Source organism: Gymnogyps californianus, chromosome 1 (assembly GCF_018139145.2).
Source record: "Gymnogyps californianus isolate 813 chromosome 1, ASM1813914v2, whole genome shotgun sequence".
In the NCBI taxonomy this organism is placed as follows: Eukaryota; Metazoa; Chordata; class Aves; order Accipitriformes; family Cathartidae; genus Gymnogyps; species Gymnogyps californianus.
This window is the reverse complement of record NC_059471.1, coordinates 45,923,388-45,943,061: the sequence shown is the minus strand read 5'-3', so window position 1 is coordinate 45,943,061 and position 19,674 is coordinate 45,923,388. Positions and strand designations below refer to the sequence as shown.

Here is a 19,674-nt window from a genome sequence, read left to right as displayed (position 1 = left end):
CCTGTCACCATCCACCACAAACCTTATGCTCTTTGAGGCTATCATGCTTGGTTTTAGCTTGTGCCAAGACAATTATTAGAGACATGTATTACGCTAATATATTAAAAGTCAAGAAAATCTGGAGAAGCACAGATTTAAGTATAATCCTTTCCTAAGCATCACCGCTATTTTTTTCATTGCTAGTCTACTTGTTACTTAGCTGTCCAAATTTCAGTTAAAAAAAAATATGCATAAAAGCAACAAGTTGCAACAGTTTTCTGAAGTATGACCACACGAAGTGGACAAAAGGTCAAATTTAGGATACAAAAGACATCTAATGAGTCACAGACCAGTGTCCAATCTATATATGCACAATTTGGTCTTCATTATCATATTGCAACAGCCGCAGTGACAATAGGACAAACAGACTTGATCTCCTGCAATTGCGCCAGGAGATGCTAAAGGGAGGCACAGGCAGCACCTATCTTTGCTCCCCTCTTCTCTCACCCCTGTAAGCTTATACTGGCCTGTACGGGTTTAGAAAGAAGAATCTTTCATATCATTGTAAAGCTAAAGTGTCAGAAGTTTACAATGAACAAAACTGTGTTCTAAGTGTACACTTTAGAAATACGCCCTTCTCCTCCCCCTCAAGCACAAGTGAAATACTTCAAATATTGCTATAAAATTTATTAAAATAAAAACCAAACTTCATAGCCTTTAAAAACAAACAAACAAACAAAATAAACAAAACAACAACAAAACACCACCATATTGCAGATACAATGCAGCAGAAGTTTTTAAAAGCAAACAGAACCACAAACACAGATTTATGCTGTGGCACTTCACATATCACTTCTGGAAAAAACAGAAGCCACCACCACTGAAGGCAAAGTCCTGGCCCTCCTAAAATCACTGGCAAAATCCACACTGAGCTTCCAGTGGGCCAGAATTTCACTCTTTCAGGCTACAGCAAAACAGCAAGGCATACATAGTCTGAAGACAGCATTAGACATACAACATTAGTGGAAGTGAGTTGTGACATGCAAAACACCAAAAAGCAACCTACAAAACCAAAATTGAGTGCCTCATTTTTTGCCTTTGAAAGCTAGCATATTCAATTCAAAATTTATATTGGTCTTCTTGGGATCTTGTGACATCATCACATAGCGGAAAGCCAGCAGCTGCCTTTTTCCACCAATTTAGATGCTAGTTCCACAGAGCTGCAACTCAAGATAAACTCAGATCCAGAGTTAAGTATTTTTATCAACAGCTCTGACATCTGTGCTAAGCCTCTGCTGGAATATTCAATGTTATTCTTGTTTTGTAGGTAGTAGCGAACCTGAACAGAGAGTGCTATCCTTCTTACTCGTACCCAGTGAAAAAAAAGTATGAACAGCATAGAAGAGATTTAAACAGCTATAGATATAAGAGAACACACAAAGACCCATTACCACAAAGGTAGACCCATGAATTGTAAGAATAACCTGATGACCCTGGGGAAAGAAGGGAAATCAGTTATGTTGCTTTGTTGTAACTGCACCAAACAATGCTGAAGAGGTATAGTACCCAGCACCAGATTTGTTAGGAAGAGTGTGCAGCAGGAACAATTTCATGGAAGTACATGAAATGTTAGCTCTTTTGTTTACCTTGTTCAAAAAATTGTGACCGTCTTTTTAAGTTTTTCAAAGAAATAGGTTCAGATGCTATTTGAAAAATACAAAGAATACAAACAAGTCAATGAGGCGTTGTCTTTTTTTTTTTTTTTTAAATGACTGTCACCACTGGATAAGAAACTTCTGTTGTATCTCCAATCTACAGCAACATCACTTCAGAAAAATAAAAAGCCCTTGAAACACAAAGGAAATCTAATGCTTCATAATAACAAATACAGTTTTTAGTAGGTTACGTCATGTACTGATTAGTATTTCATTTTATCACTAACAACGTCCAACTATAAAAACAGTACAAGTGTCAAACTTGGACTTAGATACTCCCTGTCTAATTTAAGCCTCCTCGACTGATACGCCAAATTGGATTGAGGAGCCTAATCGCCATTCAAGGTCATCACAAAGGCATCTCCAGAGAGCAAATGATCTCTTGGGGGGAACTCTTTTATAAATCGCCATGTACATTCAAGATAAAATGAAATACAAACTTCCCATTTAAGGATTATTGTTCCATTAGGAAGCATACGTACCTGGTTTCTCTCACTGTCATCAAGTAAGGCTATAACTGTTCATAGCATCGTAAGTAATTATTATTCATACCAGAATCATCAATATTGTTCTCCAGGAATAAAAGTAAAATAGTAATAGTAAAACAACCACTACCCCCAAAACCTCACAACTGAAATAGGAAAGAAAAAAAAAGGAAAAAAAAAAGGGGGGGGAAAAACCAAAAAAAGGAAAGGAAAAAAAAAAAGAAAAAAAGGAAAAAAAAAAAAAAAAAAAAAAAAAAAAAAAAAAAAGAAAAAAGGAAAAAAAAAAAGAAAAAAGGAAAAAAAAAAAAAAAAAAAAAAAAAAAAGGAAAAAAAAAAAAAAAAAAAAAAAAAGAAAAAAGGAAAAAAAAAAAAAAAAAAAAAAAAAAGAAAAAAGGAAAAAAAAAAAAAAAAAAGAAAAAAGGAAAAAAAAAAAAAAAAAAAAAAAAAAAAAAAAAAAAAAAAAAAGAAAAAAAGGAAAAAAAAAGAAAAAAGGGAAAAAAAAAAAAAAAAAAAAAAAAAAAAAAAAAAAAAAAAAAAAAAAAAAGAAAAAAAAAAAAAAAGAAAAAAGGAAAAAAAAAAAAAAAAAAAAAAAAAAAAAAAGAAAAAAGGAAAAAAAAAAGAAAAAAGGAAAAAAAGTTGAATACTCTTTACACTCTTCCTGGGCAGTGAAATAAATCAGTACTCATACTGACTCAGTCTCCGCACAATGCAATAGCAATTACAATACATTGTGTGCCACCTTGTCTTTCACCCCTACCACACAGTAAATTTACAACCACTACTGCAGAGACAGGGGGGTTTGTCACTGCTCTGTTGTCAGTTCTCCAACTGCCTAGCACGTCGTGGAAGCAAACTACACCCAGTTTGGATGCAACTAGATCTCTGTGATACCTGTCTAGCTTTCAGTTCATTAAGGTCTCACTTCGCCCACTGTATAAATCTTGCAATGATTACAGGTTTAGTGTCTGTGCTTGTTCCAAACCCACACAATTAGCGGATAAAAAGCCACAGTGGTTTACCTCTTTGTTCATTAGAGCCAAGATCTCCTTGCATTCCATTTATCAATTTTGTTTCTGTGTCCTGAAAAAATAAAAAAGTATAGGGCTTAGGTTCATTAGATTTGTGGAAGTTTATCCAATTACACATCTCCCCTGACAGGAACTGTATATCATGAAACCCTTCAGAACACTTTCCACAGAAAGATACAAAACCATCTAAAACTTCCTGAGTGTATTATATGATAAAACGACTGCAGGCATTTGAGGGGATCAATAACGAGCTGTGAATTGGTGGCTGAAATAAAAACCATTAGTTTGCAAGAAAATGCCAGAAGCCAAGATCTTCCTATTTCAGCTCCTTGGCAGGCAGGGTGTTATTTGCAGGTAATTTGAAAGCATGTATACGCTTGTTCTTTGGGGCTGCAACTTTCATTTATGCTAATAATGGAGGTAAAAGTCTTTTCTAAAGAACAAACACTCTATGCACTTTAGTTAAAACATAGTCTGCAAATATTTTAATACTTATCACTTAGAAGTGTCCACTCATGAATGGACAGTAGCAAGTCTTTAATACATCTTATTTACCTTAAAAAGTACATAGCTACATCTCCATATTTGCACTATCCTATATGCTCCTTAAGCAATACAGGTAAAAATAAGATTTCCAAGGTCTTTTCTCCATCCTCCCCCTATCAAGGCGTTACATTTTTACTTTATTCCTCCCCCCCAAATTGCACGACCCTTCAAAAACACACTCACAGAACTTCGAAGGCTGCTGGAGAAATCTCTTTTTGTTGATATGGTGGAAACATTTGAAACTTGTTCTCCAGAAGTTGCATCAATCCATTTATTTTCAGATGTACCTATAATGTTGGTAGCCATACTGGTGAGATTGAGGATTTTATGCCTTACATGTGGCAGGGAAGGCTGGTCTTTGCCCCAATCTTTTTGGTATGTGGAGGATCAAGAAATTAAGGTAGACAGTAATGTCAAAGAACAGAAAAACAGTTAGTGAAAACACATTAAAACAACACAAAAAAAACACATAACAGAAGAGGGAGAGACACAAATCAGGTGGAATTTGTGAAGACAGGAAAAAGGGCTTTTATGAGCAGACCGCCTTCCCCAAAAATGCCAGTGTTAGTCATAAGCCAGGTAAAAGTTTACCAGATGTTTTGCTAACATGGACTATAGCAGCTCAACATTACAGAGCAATTAGTATTCATTGGAAACTATTTCATTAGCATTAGTAAGGATCGAGAAAATTCTTCCAGCTTTACTCACACAAGGTACAGTTTGACTCATACACTATCCAGGGAAGTGTCATTTTCACGTCCATGCTCCTCAGGAAGCACACAGAGGGCAAAAAAAAAGGCAGTCTAAACTAAACTAGCAAAACTGATGAGGTGAAGACAAATCATAATCTTCACTCAGACTCCATCATTTCTCCCACCAACTCCCTAAAATTTATTCAATGAGTTGTTCTCCACTAATTTCACTCTTCATTTGTGCTAGGCCCTGTATAAGTTGTGATTTGTTTCCTGCCTGTTCCCCACCCCACTATTTTTTCCCCCCACTTGCTGGCTACTTATTCTACCTAGCTTCCCACTAAAAGAACATTTTGTCTTCATAATGTGAAAGAATTCATTGGTCACACTTCCAACTCTGGAAAAATTCTTTCGGGACTTTGAAAGGGTATCCTGACCAAACCCATGGCAAGTCTAGAGATGCTACAAGGCCTTCAGCCAGGATGGAAACCCTCACTAGCCAGAACGGGCAGTATCATTCTGGAGAGACTGCACCATCACAATACTTGAGTCAATGGTCAAAATCATAGCACAGAGGTGCTACATCACCCACAAAGCTCATACGCCACCCAAAACACCCCCTGAAAAAAGGAACACAAGGTCCTCCTTCCCTGACGAAAAGAGGAGCTGCTGACTGAAGGAGACAGGCTCTAAAAATTACTACCCTCTAGAGACCAGCCCCTCTTTGCTTTTGTGGCATGGCAGGAAAAAAATGTTATATTCCCTTGTGTGGTGGTTGCACACTTTTTTACCTGTGCATCCTCTCAGAAACAGGCCAGAGCACAAGAGAGAGGTCAGTAGTTCAATGCTTTGTAGACTTGCTTGTCAAGACATTTCTAATGCACGAGTAGTTAAAAAAAAGCCAAGTTGTGTTAAAATGCAACAGACATGCTAGCAAACTAGCTTAGACACACATTACTACTGTAAGGGTAATAAGGACTCTCAGCTGTCAGGTACAGCAGAGACAAAGCTTATTTGCCTTACAGAGCATACTGTATCTGCCCGACAAAACAACTCACCATTCTTTCCATATCGTCTGACATCCATGACCAGGTTTCCAGTTTCTAGTGCTCTGCCGATGGCTTCTTCCCATTGACTATAGTCCATACGTGAAACCTTTGTGCCGTTGATAGCAATGATCTCATCATCTACATGCAGCTGACAAAGTGCTGCAGGGCTACCTGCAGAAAACAGAAAAAAAAACAAAATTATGTCTCCATTCACAATTATTTTTTACCACAGTTGTGACTGAATTAATTTTTTTTCCCCAAAGAAATGCTTATTGGTGGATATTCAGAAAGTCTTTGAAAAATCTACTGCACTGTGAATACAAGCTCAGTAAACTCAATATCAAAGTAGTATTTCAATTTGAAACTTATGGAAACGACAAAGGACATCAGTCTTTTGGACTTGCAAGCATTCACATTCTGGCTAGCCCATTTAATAAACAGCCTCTGGGCCCACTCCTGCCTTCACTAACTCACCTTTACCATCTGGGATAGTGAGAGAGAGAGAGGCAGCACCACAGTATCTATAGCTAACAATTAGCTGAAATTCAGCCAATGTTTGCGTAATCCTCTTATTTGCCCAAAAAACCAGCCTCCACTTTGTTAATTCCAGTAGAAGCTGGCTTTCTCATATTCTTATTTACATTTTCTGGGCTCTACTGACAAGAACATGCTGCTTTACTGCTTTGCTAGGTCTCCTGGTTTCGGCTGGGATAGAGTTAATTTTCTTCTTAGTAGCTGGTACAGTGCTGTGTTTTGGATTTAGTGTGAGAATAATGTTGATAACACACTGATGTTTTAGTTGTTGCTAAGTAGCGCTTATCTTAAGTCAAGGACTTTTCAGTTTCCCATGCTCTGCCAGCAAGCAAGTGTGCAAGAAGCTGGGAGGGAGCATAGCCAGGGCAGCTGACCCAAACTAGCCAAAGGGGTATTCCGTACCATACAACATCATGCCCAGTATATGAACAGGGGTGAGTTGGCTGGGAGGCACAGATCACTACTCGGGCATTGGTCAGTGGGTGGTGAGCAATTGCATTGTGCATCACTTGTCTTTTCTTGGGTGTTATTTCTTTTTTTTTTTTTTTTGGTTATATTCCTTTTCATTACAATTATTATTATTATATTATTATTATTCTTAGTTAGTAGTGTATTTTATTTTACTTTAGTTATTAAACTGTTCTTATCTCAACCCACAAGTTTTACTTTTTTTTTCCTCCTCTCCACCCCACTGGGAGCGGGGAGAGGGAAGCAGCTGCACAGTGCTTGCTGGCTGGGGTTAAACCATGACACTAAAATAGTTTGTTAGCTCTGAATTGACTGGTAATTGGACTCAAGATATTGCTGGGTGCTGTCCCATTAGACTTCTCTGGATTCTACTTATTTTGTCAATTAAGAGCAAATTTTATTGCAGCTTGGACTTTGAATTCTACTGATACTTTACAAGACAGGCTGCACTTTATACTCTTTTTCATCTGCTACTAAACATTGGCAGGTGATCTCACCAGCCTAAGGACAGAGAACATATGGGACCAGTTAACAAACTTTATTCTATTTAATTCAGAAAATAGATCAGCTGAGAAACTCAGACTTATCTAAGTAAGATTTTATGAATTACATCTGAATGGTTCTTCCATTAACAATTATTCCCTTAGCAGAATAGAAAAGGGAAAAGCTAAGTGAAAATGTAGTTAAAGATTGCACGATAAATCCTCATGTCAATGAAATAAAACAAATTTGAATTACACAATGGGAGCGTTTTCCGAAGTAACTAGTGAAATCTACACATCTTATTTAAAATATACCAAGAACAATGCTATATTACATTATCAGAAACAAATGTGGACAAGCATGACAGAAGAATTTAGACACCATATGCTTCATCGTGACCTTCTTCTGACTCACTAGTAAAATGCTGCTAGAAGTCTGGATCTAAGGATTCAGATAGCTTTTAATATTCCTGGCACCCAAGGAAGTTAAGAAATGAAGAAATGCTATGCTTCCTAATACTGCACCAACCAGTGATCTATCATAGTTCACAAAAACCCCCCAACACTAACTACTATGTTGGAAGAGCATAGCTCCATATTCCGTTTTTCTGCATTCTTCTTAATGTATGGACTAAAAACTCCATTAGCAGCGATCAGTAAAATTTTCAAAAGACACCAATTACTTTTAAACATTATTATTGAAGAAAGTGTAGGGGTTTCATTTGGAGGAAGAAAACACAGGCAACAGTTAAACTGGGAAAAAAGTGCATCTCCTTAGAGCCAAGATGATGTTAAAGAATTAATAGATTTTCAAATCTATTAATTAAAGGTACTATTAAGGATACTATGAAAGATACTACCACTGAAGTTACTATTTTCAACAATGTCATATAACATTTGGAATTGTGTCTGATTTCAAAATTTAACATCTTTAGTACCATATAGTTTGACCACATGTAGACTGAACTTTATGCTCATGGTTTAGGGAGTGCTTTAGGCTCAAGGAGAGTCATCAGAACTGGTAATTTCCCTGTTTTCTGTTGTGACAGAACAAGCCCTAGGAACCAAAAAAGGTGGTGTTCATTCTACTCAGATAATTTGACTGGGATGAGACCCAGCTCAGAGGTGAGAACAGTATACCTCAGCTCAGTTATGGTAAGCACGTGAGGGGAAAAGTGGGTTACCAATTCAGGTTTTAGGAAAGGAACGGAATTTAAGATTGCATGGTTCCTCCTATAATATCAGCAGAAAAACACATCCAGACCATACCTTAACCATACAGATTTGAATGAATAGCAGCGGTCTCTAGATTGCACGTGTAGACCTACCACAGCCAGGACAACTTACACTGCTCAATTTTTGGCATGTAACTTTGCCAGCTGCTCTTCCTCTACTGCCTCTACAGCCTGTGAATAGAAGGGCTTCTCAAGAGTGCAACCAGAGCTCCTATATTGGGTTTCTGCTTTTATTCACCTCCAGAGAAGCCTACAGAGATTAGCTGGCAATTCAGGTGCTGCAAGTTGTATGGTACCAGTTGTCTTTCTCTGTCCAGCTCCTCCAAGACTACAGGATTTACTGATAATTTCTTTATACCACTGTAGAGGATTTAGTTTACATTACATAAAACATGTATTTCTGTTTTTCATAAGTTTCCTTGAAGGTAAAGGATTTTTCTTTCTTACTATCCCCCAATGAAAACAAAACCAACCAAATACTCACTCATTTTCCATACGTATTTAGTTATCTCTAACCTACCCCATCTGTTGTTACTACAACAGATAAATGCTAGCTCAGTCACACAAAATAATTAAAACTTGAAGGAAGTGGGACAAATTTACTTTGTCCTACATGCCTGCAAGCGTCTGACCACAGATCTGTGCACTCCTACATCAACATCATCTCAAAAAAATGATTGCAAGTAGGGTAGGTGAAAGGAAAAGGACTGAAACAATAAAGATTATATGGTAGTGGGGAAGCTGGCAGAACAATGTCTAGATTAATGACTTTAAGGCTTTCTGTTTACCTAATTTTTAGTGTAAAGGTTGAAAATTCCAGTAAAAAATGAGCATTATCTTCTTTTATAAGTAGTAAATGGGCCTCACCGAAACATGTGTTACAAGCTTAACTATAATTAAGTTTTTTGAGAACACTTATAAGAAGTTAATTTTGCTTGCCAAGTAGTTTTCTTACCCATTTTTTGAAGGAAAAGCATATGTAGAATACAGAGTCATTTATAAGTAGTAAAAAGATAAATGCAAGTTATCACCTGAAGAAAATCATATAGCTAGTTAGGATAACAAGTATGTTAAGACAATCAGAGAAAATCTTCCTGGAAGTTATTTCTGGGCTTACAAAAGAGAACAAGGTGACTGGGAACAGTTGGTATGGATTTGCCAAGCCTAAATCATACTTGATCAACCTGGTTGTCTTCAGTGATGAAATTACTAGTTCTGTGGATGAAGGGAGAATGGTGGATACCATCCACATTGTCTTTAATAAGGCTTTTGACATGATCTTCCACAGTATCCTGGTATCAAAGTTGGGATGGTATTGTCTACAGGGCAGAACGACCAGATGGGTGAAAAACTGGCTGGGCTGTCAGGCTCAATGGGTAGCGGTTATTGGTTCATACTCAGCCTGGAGGCTGGTTACAAGTGGAGCTCCCCAGAGATGTATCCTGGGACCTGTCCTCTCTAACGTGTTCACCAATAACCAGGAAGAGGAGGCGGCAAAACACACCCTCATCAAGTTTGCAAACCACGCAAAAAGGGAGCAGGTGGCTGATACGCTGGAGGGCAGGGCTGCCGTTCAGAGCAGAAACCTGACATTCAACACAAGCAAATACAGAGCCTTGCTCCTGGGACGAACTAACCCCAGTGATGGTACAGGTTAGGGGCTGATGGGCTGGAGGGGTCCTGGTGGACTCTTGGCTGAATGTGAGGCAGCAGCAGGCCCTGGCAGTGGTGGGGGCTATCAATATCCGGGGTCATATGAATGCCTGCACGATCAAGGAAAGTGACTATCCCATTCACTCAGCAGTTGTTATGCCACATCGACAATATTGCATCCAGTTTTGGTGTCCCACTGTAAGAGAGATGCCAATAAACTGGGGCAAGTTCACAGGAGGCCACTGGGATCATTGGGATTGGACCACTTGCCCTGTGAGGAACAAGGTTTGTTCAGCCTGGAGAAGAGAGGCTGCAGGGGGACCTAACAGCAGTCCTCCCAACCCCAGTACCTACAGGGAGGTCACCGAGAAGGGAAAGCCTGCTCTTTATTGAAATTCATGGCAGGAGAACACAGCACATTGGTTATAAACTAAGACAAAGGATGGTCTGACTGGATATACGGGAAAAATTTTCTCTGTGAGGATAATTATCCATTGGAGCACACTGCCTAGACAGGCTGTGCAGTCTCCATCCTTGGAGGGTTTCAGACCCACCTGGGTAAGGCCTTAGGCAACCTAGTCTGAATTAAGTCTTGACACTTTTTTGAGCAGGGGTTTGCTCTAGGTGATCTTCCAAGGTCCTTTCCAACCTGAATTATCCCATGACTTATCCTTAAAAATAGGAAACGTGACATTCAGTAGTGCCCAGCTGAAAGCACACCTTACTCTTTCAATGGGCTGTCCACCTCTTTCATCCTTTGTTCATTTAAAGGAAGCTACAGCTATCGAACAAGGATACAACACGAGTCAGTTGTTGAAAAAAAGATGTTGAACACATGCTATAAACGAGAACACCAAGATGCAGTCCATGCTCCACTCAGTCTTTATACTTTGCACCCTTCCTTGTGAGAATGCTAATAAAGCATAACCAAGATAACAGCCACAAGGCCTTTATCTTCTCCTAGCCTACAGAGGTGGGGATAGAGCTCACTTGGACCTTTGTGAATGACCAGCAGGAACATTCACTACCCTCAGGTTTCTCATTCACAGTTGGCAGTACAAAGAGACAGTCCTCTGCCTCTCCAAATAACAAAATTAAACCAGAAGCCTAGCAGCAGGGAAAGCAAATGGAAAGTTATTCTTCATGCAAAGTGATTATTAACAGTTACAATCTAATTATGAGAAGTACCCAGCTATAGTGAAGAGAGGTCTAAAAATTGACTTTCACATGAAAAGGAAAAAAAAAGGAAAAGGGGGGAAAAAAAAAAACCAACAAGGCTGCTCAGTAAGTACTGTTAAATGGTATTCTTTTCCTCTCTGGAAAGCATAATGAAGGGCTAACTAAATGAGACGTTTCCAGTTATTTCTCCTTTCTCTGGATGATTTTGTGTTAGCTGGAGGAAAGGGCACAATTAAATATTCCTCAAGTATTACTGGCAAGGGGAAAGATCACTGTTCAGAAAACAAGCCTTACATGCAATTTGCCTGGGTTTTTGTTGTTTTGTTGGTTTCTTTAATTAAGAAAACTGAGCTTGTTCTCTGCAGAAGACTACTAAAGCTTGTATTGTATTGTACTAAAGCTTTGTAATGTTTGCCTTTCCTCAGTATTAACACATCTGAAAAAAAACTGCACTGGAAATCGATTTAGAAGTTGCAACTGCTAAAAGATATTAATTGTCTCCAAAATTCAACATGACTGAGAAAGGTAAAGTTAAAATAAAAATATTAACTGCTAACTAAGTTTCCTCCACGTATGTTTAAAAACCATATGAAGTGAAATCTTTTAAACTTGGCTGAAAGGAACCATCTGGGTATTAAAAGTCTGTATGTGCCCCTCACTACTGTTCTGTAAGGGGCTTGGTGAATGTTTGAGTGAACATGTTTATGCCTTTTCAGTGGTTATAGAATTGTCCTTGATTAGGAAAACACGTTTTTGATATTTCTGAATTCAACCTGTTTCAAGAGATGAGGTCTCACAGAAATACATTAGCAAACTAAATATTCATTTTTCAATTCTCCACCTGAGTTTTTTTAAATATTTGCAACATTCTTAACAGCGAATGCCTTAATTTAGAAGCCTCTGTAAACTAAACACAAGAACAAAAATTTGTACAGTTAATACACATTTACCTTCTTCAACTGCCTGTACAAAGGCCCCTGAAGAACTCCAATTTGTTGTAAACCCAAAGCTGCGACTGTGGCCAGGTCTCTGGTTTATACTGATTCTCATTTCACTGTACTGTTCCTGAAAAATAAAACATGACACTACAGTATCTGGTATCACAGGAATCTAAATGAAGGAAAGTTTATCCTCTAAATAAGTGAGGCTGCTCACAACGTGCACTTTAATCATCTATTATTAGCATCATAGACAAAGGAAACAGCATTGAAGGCAGTTAAGTAACTAATTTGGGTTTTATTCAAACATGTTATGTTATCAGTTTACATTTGTATTTTCTCTACACATATATTTAGCTGTGCATTTCTCTTATTTTAAATGTTTCCTAACACGATGCTACAAAATGTAAGAAATTTGAGAAAACTAAAACCCTAAATGGGTCTTCATGGATAGCCTTGCAAATTTGTGGAACGCACTGCCTCCTGAGAGAGCATCAGTCAAATGTGAGAGAGATGTAAAAAAGCCAGATAACAGTAATTCATTGTATTTTTTTCTTGCACCTCCTACAGTGGGCATCATCCGTTTCCTTTAAGCTCAATGCTGCAGTTAGATTTACTTGGGTGAACAATCATCTTTTTAATTTTGTGTGAAATACTACTAGCTTGCTATGGATTTCGTAATGGAGGCCTTAGATAATAAAACTAATTCCAGAATTAGCTAGAATCCAGATCTTCTATTCTAGTGGACTTTCAAGATGCTTTTAAAATCTGAATGAAAACCCAACATTACCATTTTAAACTACAGAAATATTTGATTGGGAAAATATTTTGGAACATGTGCTTTCAATCCCACAATATATTATGAACATGTGTTGCATACATTAACATTTTAATGTGAGCTCATTAAAAAACAATTAAAATACCCAAATGCATGCTATTCACTTCATTATTATAGAACTGACATTGTTCTAAAAGGAAAAAAAAATACTTTAGACTTTTTCTGTCAAACACTGTTAAAATAGACATATTCCAGCAAAGTATGCACGGAGGAAACCCCGCATGCCTATATGCATGCATTAAATGTATGCCTACATTTTAGTTGCCTAGTGAACCAGCCTCCCTGAAGGGTGGGATTCATTTTCCCTAACTTAAAATATTTAGAAGTCTAGGTATGTAAGGCAGTTCCCCAAAGCTCCTGTGTTGGTAGGATGCAACAGGCAGCTGCAGGGAGCACTGCACCAGCAGATGTAGTTAGCCAGAGTCTCCAGGCGGGACACAGCCAGACGAGGCTTCAGCAGTACCCGACCGCTGGGTGCGAAAGACAACAACATTGCAAGGCAACATCCTGAGGTTTTGCCTCGTGTTACAGGAATGTTCCTGGCAAAACACTCCCTGTTACAGCCCAGGGTAGAAATTAAGTCCTTTCTTCAAAAACACAGCTAACTAGCTTGCAAATGCTCCCATACAACCCAAGTCCTTAGGTGAGTAACAGTACATTAAAAGTGAATCTACTAATAGACAGGTTAGCACACTGGGCTAGAGCACATATAAAGTTTTTGACTTGGAGCGTGTTCCTGGAAATTACTGTTGTTGTTATTTTTATATCCACCATTCCAACCCAGCTCTTCTTCAAACCTACCTCTTGTCAGAGGAGTAATGCGACTTTGTACACTGAACTTCATCATTTGGAGAGGTCATCTCCAAAACACTTAGTACTCCACAAACCTGGTGTTATTGCCCTGATGACTAGTGAACTATATCAGTCTCCCAACTCTGGCAATGATTTACAAACATGCCAAATAGAACTTGCATTCCCTTAAGTTATAGCTTGTTTGAGGCACAACACAAGCTTTTTTTTTTTTTTTTTTTTTTTTTTCATTTTTTATTTAAAACCCCAAATTACTCATTTGCAGGAAGGACAATTTATAATCTTGTGACTAATGACAGGAAAAAAAATAAATATGGACCCAGTACATTTTGTTCTCATTTGGCTCGCTTAAAGTGATACAAAGAACCCATATCTAATCTATGTTTTCACCGATTAGAACAGCAATTCCTCTGCCTGTTTTTGCTACAACACAGGGGAAAAAAAAAAAAAGGGATCATGATCTCTTTCCTTATACAACAATCACAGTTTCAAAAAATTACGGTAATTTCATTGCAATGGCCAAGGGGTATCAGGAGTATTAAACTGAAAGGCGTTCCTTTTCCATAAGTGATTAGGAAGAAGAATGGTTCAAAGTGACTGAATTTACATAAAAAGCTGGTGTGGGAAGTGATTTCATAAATCAGCATCCAAGGTCTTATGATTCTCACCCAAGCAACTGGCACAATTAACTTTTACAGCAGCATCAGGAATGCAAAGAATTCATCTCTAATTTGTCAAGGGGTATGAACCACATCATTAGATATCACAGAAAGGTATCGACAATTAAAGCTATTGCTGGTCATATTTTACACGTGAAACATGCGATCAATTAGAGGAAACAGCACTTGAAGATACATATTCCAAAAAAACCACTGAAAGACCCAACTCTTAGATAAGCACATACACAAAGAGATGGTGATTTGCTTTAAAATTCATTAATGTGAACATTAATTAGATTAATTTCAAGTAAATATTTAAAAAAAAAGGGGGGGGCTGAAGCCACAACAGATGGAAAAAAGGACAGTATGATACTAATGTTTAAGGCTAGCCTTTGAAAAGCTGATCTTTATTTTCCACCACCAGTTTAAAAGTGCAAATGAATGCTACAGCAGCTCAGATCATTCGTCTAACTGACATACCTGATTGTGCGCACAATGTGCTAATTTGGAGAATAACAACAAGCATCAAACAATATTTAGAATAACTATTTTGAATTAAAATGAGAAATAAAATTAAGCACAGCATATGTAAGGGTAGGGGAAAAATGTAGCAAAAGAACCAATTGTTTTCTTTCCAAATATTCTCTTTCCCCTCAATTAAAGCAAAGGAAATAGTAGTTCTCTGAGCTGTTTTCTTACTACCAAAAAACATTTGCATTAGACGTAATTTTATTTATTTTTCCTTTTACTCTGCTGTAGCATTCAGTTACACTAAGTAATCACATTATTTCCACACTTACCAGGGATTTTGAATCCTCAGGCTCTGGCAGACTCACATTTTCTGCAGAAGATGCAAGTGAAAGAGAATCAGGAGGAGAGCAATACTCTGGTTTAAGAATACTGCTTGCAGCATCTTGGTCTTGGGATTTTACAGGTAATGCCAAACTAGGAAGAGGTGTTGACTGAACACCTTCTTTTTCCTCCTCCTCCTCCTCCTCACCTCTGCTTCTGAATGCACTAGCGGAGAGAGGGTGTGCAGAGTCTGGTTGTGAAAACGAACTGCTAGTGAACAAAGTTTGAGTTCTTTTAGTTTTTTCTACTTCTCCGTTGTATTTCTGGGTATCATCCATCTAGGACAAAAGTGACAGTTTGGTAAATACGTGCTTTAAAAAAAAATCCCTAATCTTTCAGCAATCTAAATATTTAAAAAAAACCCCTCTCCCTTTCATGCAAATTCTGCTTACTGTACCCATTACCAATTACCCACTTTAAAGAAGAGCAACATATTTCTTCTCTTGAAGTGCTTGCAGAATAAATAGTCCAGACTTTTTAAGATAAACTTGTTAAAATCATCTGCTTAGAATGATTTGCATTCTTACCATTTTTTAAATTGAGACAAATAGGGATTTAGGAAAAAGCTATGAAAAAAGACAGTAAATGGGGGCTGGGGGTGGAATAAATTTCTGTGTTTCAGTGCTTTACTGAGCAGGCAAATTTTAGGCTAGCATAAAATTTCAATTTCAACAAAGTCAGAAGAGCAGAGGAAACTTATATCACCTGAAAAATTTGTCTTAAACACTTAATTACGTTAACTTAGCTTCAGACAATTACACCCAGTGAAGGCAGGTTTTTTGATAAGGAACACTAAGGAGACTTACTACAAGTAATAAAAAGATTATTCTACCAAATATATTTATCAGCCTTATTTCTAGGAGTGCCTTTAAGTACAGAAACATGAGTAAACATCTAAAGCCATGACAGAATTGCCTGCTCTATTAACACACCCTTCATCAAATAGCAGATGATTTTTTAAAAGACAACGAATGTTAAAACTCTACTGTTCCCCTAGCTGTCCAAGACCCCAGTATTTACAAACTTCGGGAATGAAGCGGAATTTTACCGTGAACGACCGTGGAAGTGACGAGATTCCTCTTGAGTGGACACCAAAAGGTCTTGGTGTAACCACAGATGTTAACCTAGAGGTATCAGTTTTCTGGTAACTTCTCGGGAGTGAAGCTGAAACCTGAGCTGACCCAGTTTGAGCATTCACCGAGTAGCGGGCAGACAAAAGAGCCGAGCTCTGCTCCTCTGCCAGGCTCTTTCGTGGAGCGGGAGCTTCACGAGCGGCCGAGCTCTCCAGCAGGTTCTCCTTACGCGGTTGTGCGGCATACACACTTTTGCTGTCCTTAGCGCTGTAGGAGGTATCTTCTTCCAAAAGGTAATCTTTTGCTGCTGACCGTGTGGAAGGTGCTTTTTCTTCACTAAACACGTCATCATTCAGTGAATATGTCCATCTGCGTTCATGTTTTCGCTGCCTGTAGGAATCTTGATCTCTGTCCTCCCTACGGGGACAGAGCACATTAAAATACCAGACTAAGTGACCTGACAAACAGGCGGGCCCTAAGTCTTTCGACTACTGAATGTTCAAAGCAGAGCATAAACCAAGAAACACATCTCCAGTAAATGAAAATGAATGGCATCATTTAAAAACATTAGTATTTTAATATACTTTTACATCTACCTTCTTCCCCCTCCTCCCCATTTCAACACTCCCATAACACTCAGGCATACTACTGTCACATTATCAGGTTGCCACCATGACAGAAATCTCTTTGCCAAAAAAATTATATTGCTATTCAAGTTACAGATCCTCAGAAATTCAGATTTTATTGAGGAAAGAATGGGAAGAAGGTAGTCCCATAACACGGCCTGAGCTGTATAGCTCTGCTGATGTCTCTGCTCTATGAAAACGCTATACTGAACTTCAGATTAACAAAATAAGATGGTGTCCTGAAGTTCACATTGGTTTTTTTTTCTGCTATTCATTCCTTTGTCATAAAGGAACAACCACCACAGAGATAGTCTTTACCACATCGTTTTTAAGATTCTGACAATACTGGACATTCCATACAATTAGCATCTGTATTTTTATTCAAGAGACTAATTTTTGTCCTCACAAATAAGTAAAAAAAATACAGAAACATTCTGTTTTAAGACTTATTTAAGTTTCATTTATGAATACATGCCATGTGCATATTCCCTTCACCTCAGTTATACATGCATAAAAAAAAAAAAAAAAAAAAAAAAGAGGACTGTCGCCAGTAGAAATGGTACTGTGCTACTCAGTTTACACATTTTACTCTTCGGAGAGAATCTTGTTCTGTAAATACCCAGAGGAACAATTGGGAATAGAAGGGAAATCGAGTAAAAGTTTACAGCTCTGTGATATACATTAAAATTCTAGCTGTATTTATCCACAGTGGCTGAAAGAGTAGCAAATGCAGTGGTAGAGGAAAGAGAAATAGTTAAGCTGATCCAAGAATAAATAAGGCAATTATCCAGTTCAACACTATTGTTTTAACCTCTTTAAAGTGGATGCAAATACTGACTTCTCAATACATTTATTTATGGAGAGCAGAGTAAAACATCATTTATAGAGCAAAACTGTTTAACATTCTGAGAAAACAATGCGTTAGCGGACCATATTCTGCCCTTCAATTGCCTAGATTTCTACACTATAATTTGCAACTAAAGTTGTTGAGATCTCTGCAGAATCAATTGCAACTTGCCAGTAAAAGCTGCTCAAGAATTCAAGGGAATAAAAATGCTCAGATTTAAGTTCTTCAACATAATACTCCCATTAGGGTCATTACCTCTCCTGCTGCATTTCTTTCAGTGACTTGGTACTCCTTTCAGACACCTCAGAGGCTCTCCTTTCTATTTCTTCTCTCTCTTCCTTTTTCTTTTGCAATTCAGAAGTGAAGCTCTTTCTACGATTCTTCCATTTTGCCAGATCCTATAAGAATAACATGAATGTATACAATCAGATTTTCTCAAGATCTCGTAAATCTACAGAGGCATCCCATCACATGCTACCTACTGCCCTGATTTTATGTGCATGTCTGCATCACGGCCATATTTTCATGCACCTTCCCCCCTAAATGATAAAGGGGTTCTCGTATTTCAGTTAGGGTTACAGGCTCACTGCCTGTCAAAGTTAACAGTTGTAATTACTGGTCTACAAGTGGAAAAGTACATGTTTTGCTCTTTTTTCCCCCCTTAACATTTTCAATTTAATTCTAGAATACTTCACCCAGTGACACACAGTTGAAAACTAATGCAAATGCCATCTGTATTTCTTTGTTGTAGGCTTTGGAGTTTGGGATTTTTTTTTCCAAATCACTACTATGTTAGATTGATACATGAGCCTGAGAATAAGCATGCCTTAAATTCTAAATTGAAAACGTATACTTCTATATTTTCTTCATTTCTGTAAAACCATAATGTGAACTGGCAATATTCTCCATGAATACCAGAGCTGAGCTAAGAGAAGTACTGAATATTGGAACTGAGATGGGTGAGATGCATTAAACAAACAACTACGAACTTCTTGCTTGGTGCTCTGTTCTTATTTCAGCTTTTTGTTGGTAATCATTGTCAAGCAGAGATTTTAATAAAAAAGAAAAGGTCTTCAGATACCCTTATGATGCTGTACAAAGCTACCACATCAGTTTACAAGCTGGATTTAAGACAGAATCATTAGGGGATAGAAGCCTCAAGAATTTGCACAAAGAAATATTATTTCCCTCCCTTCTCCCAAAGGATCAAATACTCAGACATTCCAATCGTTTCACAAAAAAAGTATTCACGAATTTCAGATAACACATGAAACTGTGTCCTAACTTTTCTTTATGTCCACAGGAATCAAGTCTGAAGGCTTTATTACAATACACACAAGTCTTATCCTGAAGCATTAATTAGATACTTATGATGATATATAAAATAATTTCAATTCTGCATTAAAGAGACATCCCCAAAACCACTAGTAGTTGCATGAGATGGATCAGTTTAGAAGACAGCCCCATAAATTGCTGCACACATGCCAAAGACTGTTTTCTAGGGACACTGAAGGTAGGCAGCACCCAGCCCTTCAGCAGGACACGTGAGGAGGTGAAAAGGAGTACTTACTTCTTGCCACTTTAGATCTTGTTCTTGTAACTGTTCTTTTATCCTTTGTAGCTCTTCGTAACGGATTTTGCGCAATGACTGCAGCTCCTCTGCACTAACATCATTCAAAGATTTACTCCTAGAAAGAAAAAGAGCACTGAGCTTTATCACATCTTAGCCATCATTTATGCAAGTGAAACCTTCAGGAGAGAGAGAGATGTATATTAGTACAACTGAGCGCTCTTGAGTGTTATTTCGAATAGAGCAGGAAACACACGGGCAGCTGAACAAGCAAGGCTGGGACGTGCTCTAGTGCCAGCACTCAAGTCAGTAGTTGCACATTTGAGCAAATAAAATCAGGTTAAGGGAATAAGCAGCTCTGTAGCAGCTCCATGCTGATCATTCACATTGAGCTCCTTGTACCCAACTGTTACTTC

General features: G+C 37.9%; 1 protein-coding gene across 1 annotated transcript in view; it reads right to left on the bottom strand.

Moving 5' to 3' along the window:
• The window catches only part of LMO7 (LIM domain 7), a 133,162-nt gene that overhangs the window by 17,549 nt on the left and 95,939 nt on the right, over positions 1–19,674 (bottom strand). Inside the window, exons 12-20 of the mRNA XM_050900323.1 lie at positions 19,259–19,376; positions 17,944–18,086; positions 16,191–16,623; positions 15,091–15,420; positions 11,996–12,110; positions 5,504–5,665; positions 3,937–4,121; positions 3,199–3,259; positions 1,626–1,682 (exon numbers count right to left, since the gene is read on the bottom strand). Of these exons, the coding sequence (XP_050756280.1) occupies positions 1,626–1,682; positions 3,199–3,259; positions 3,937–4,121; positions 5,504–5,665; positions 11,996–12,110; positions 15,091–15,420; positions 16,191–16,623; positions 17,944–18,086; positions 19,259–19,376 (1,604 nt within the window). The remainder of the gene's footprint in view (positions 1–1,625; positions 1,683–3,198; positions 3,260–3,936; positions 4,122–5,503; positions 5,666–11,995; positions 12,111–15,090; positions 15,421–16,190; positions 16,624–17,943; positions 18,087–19,258; positions 19,377–19,674) is intronic.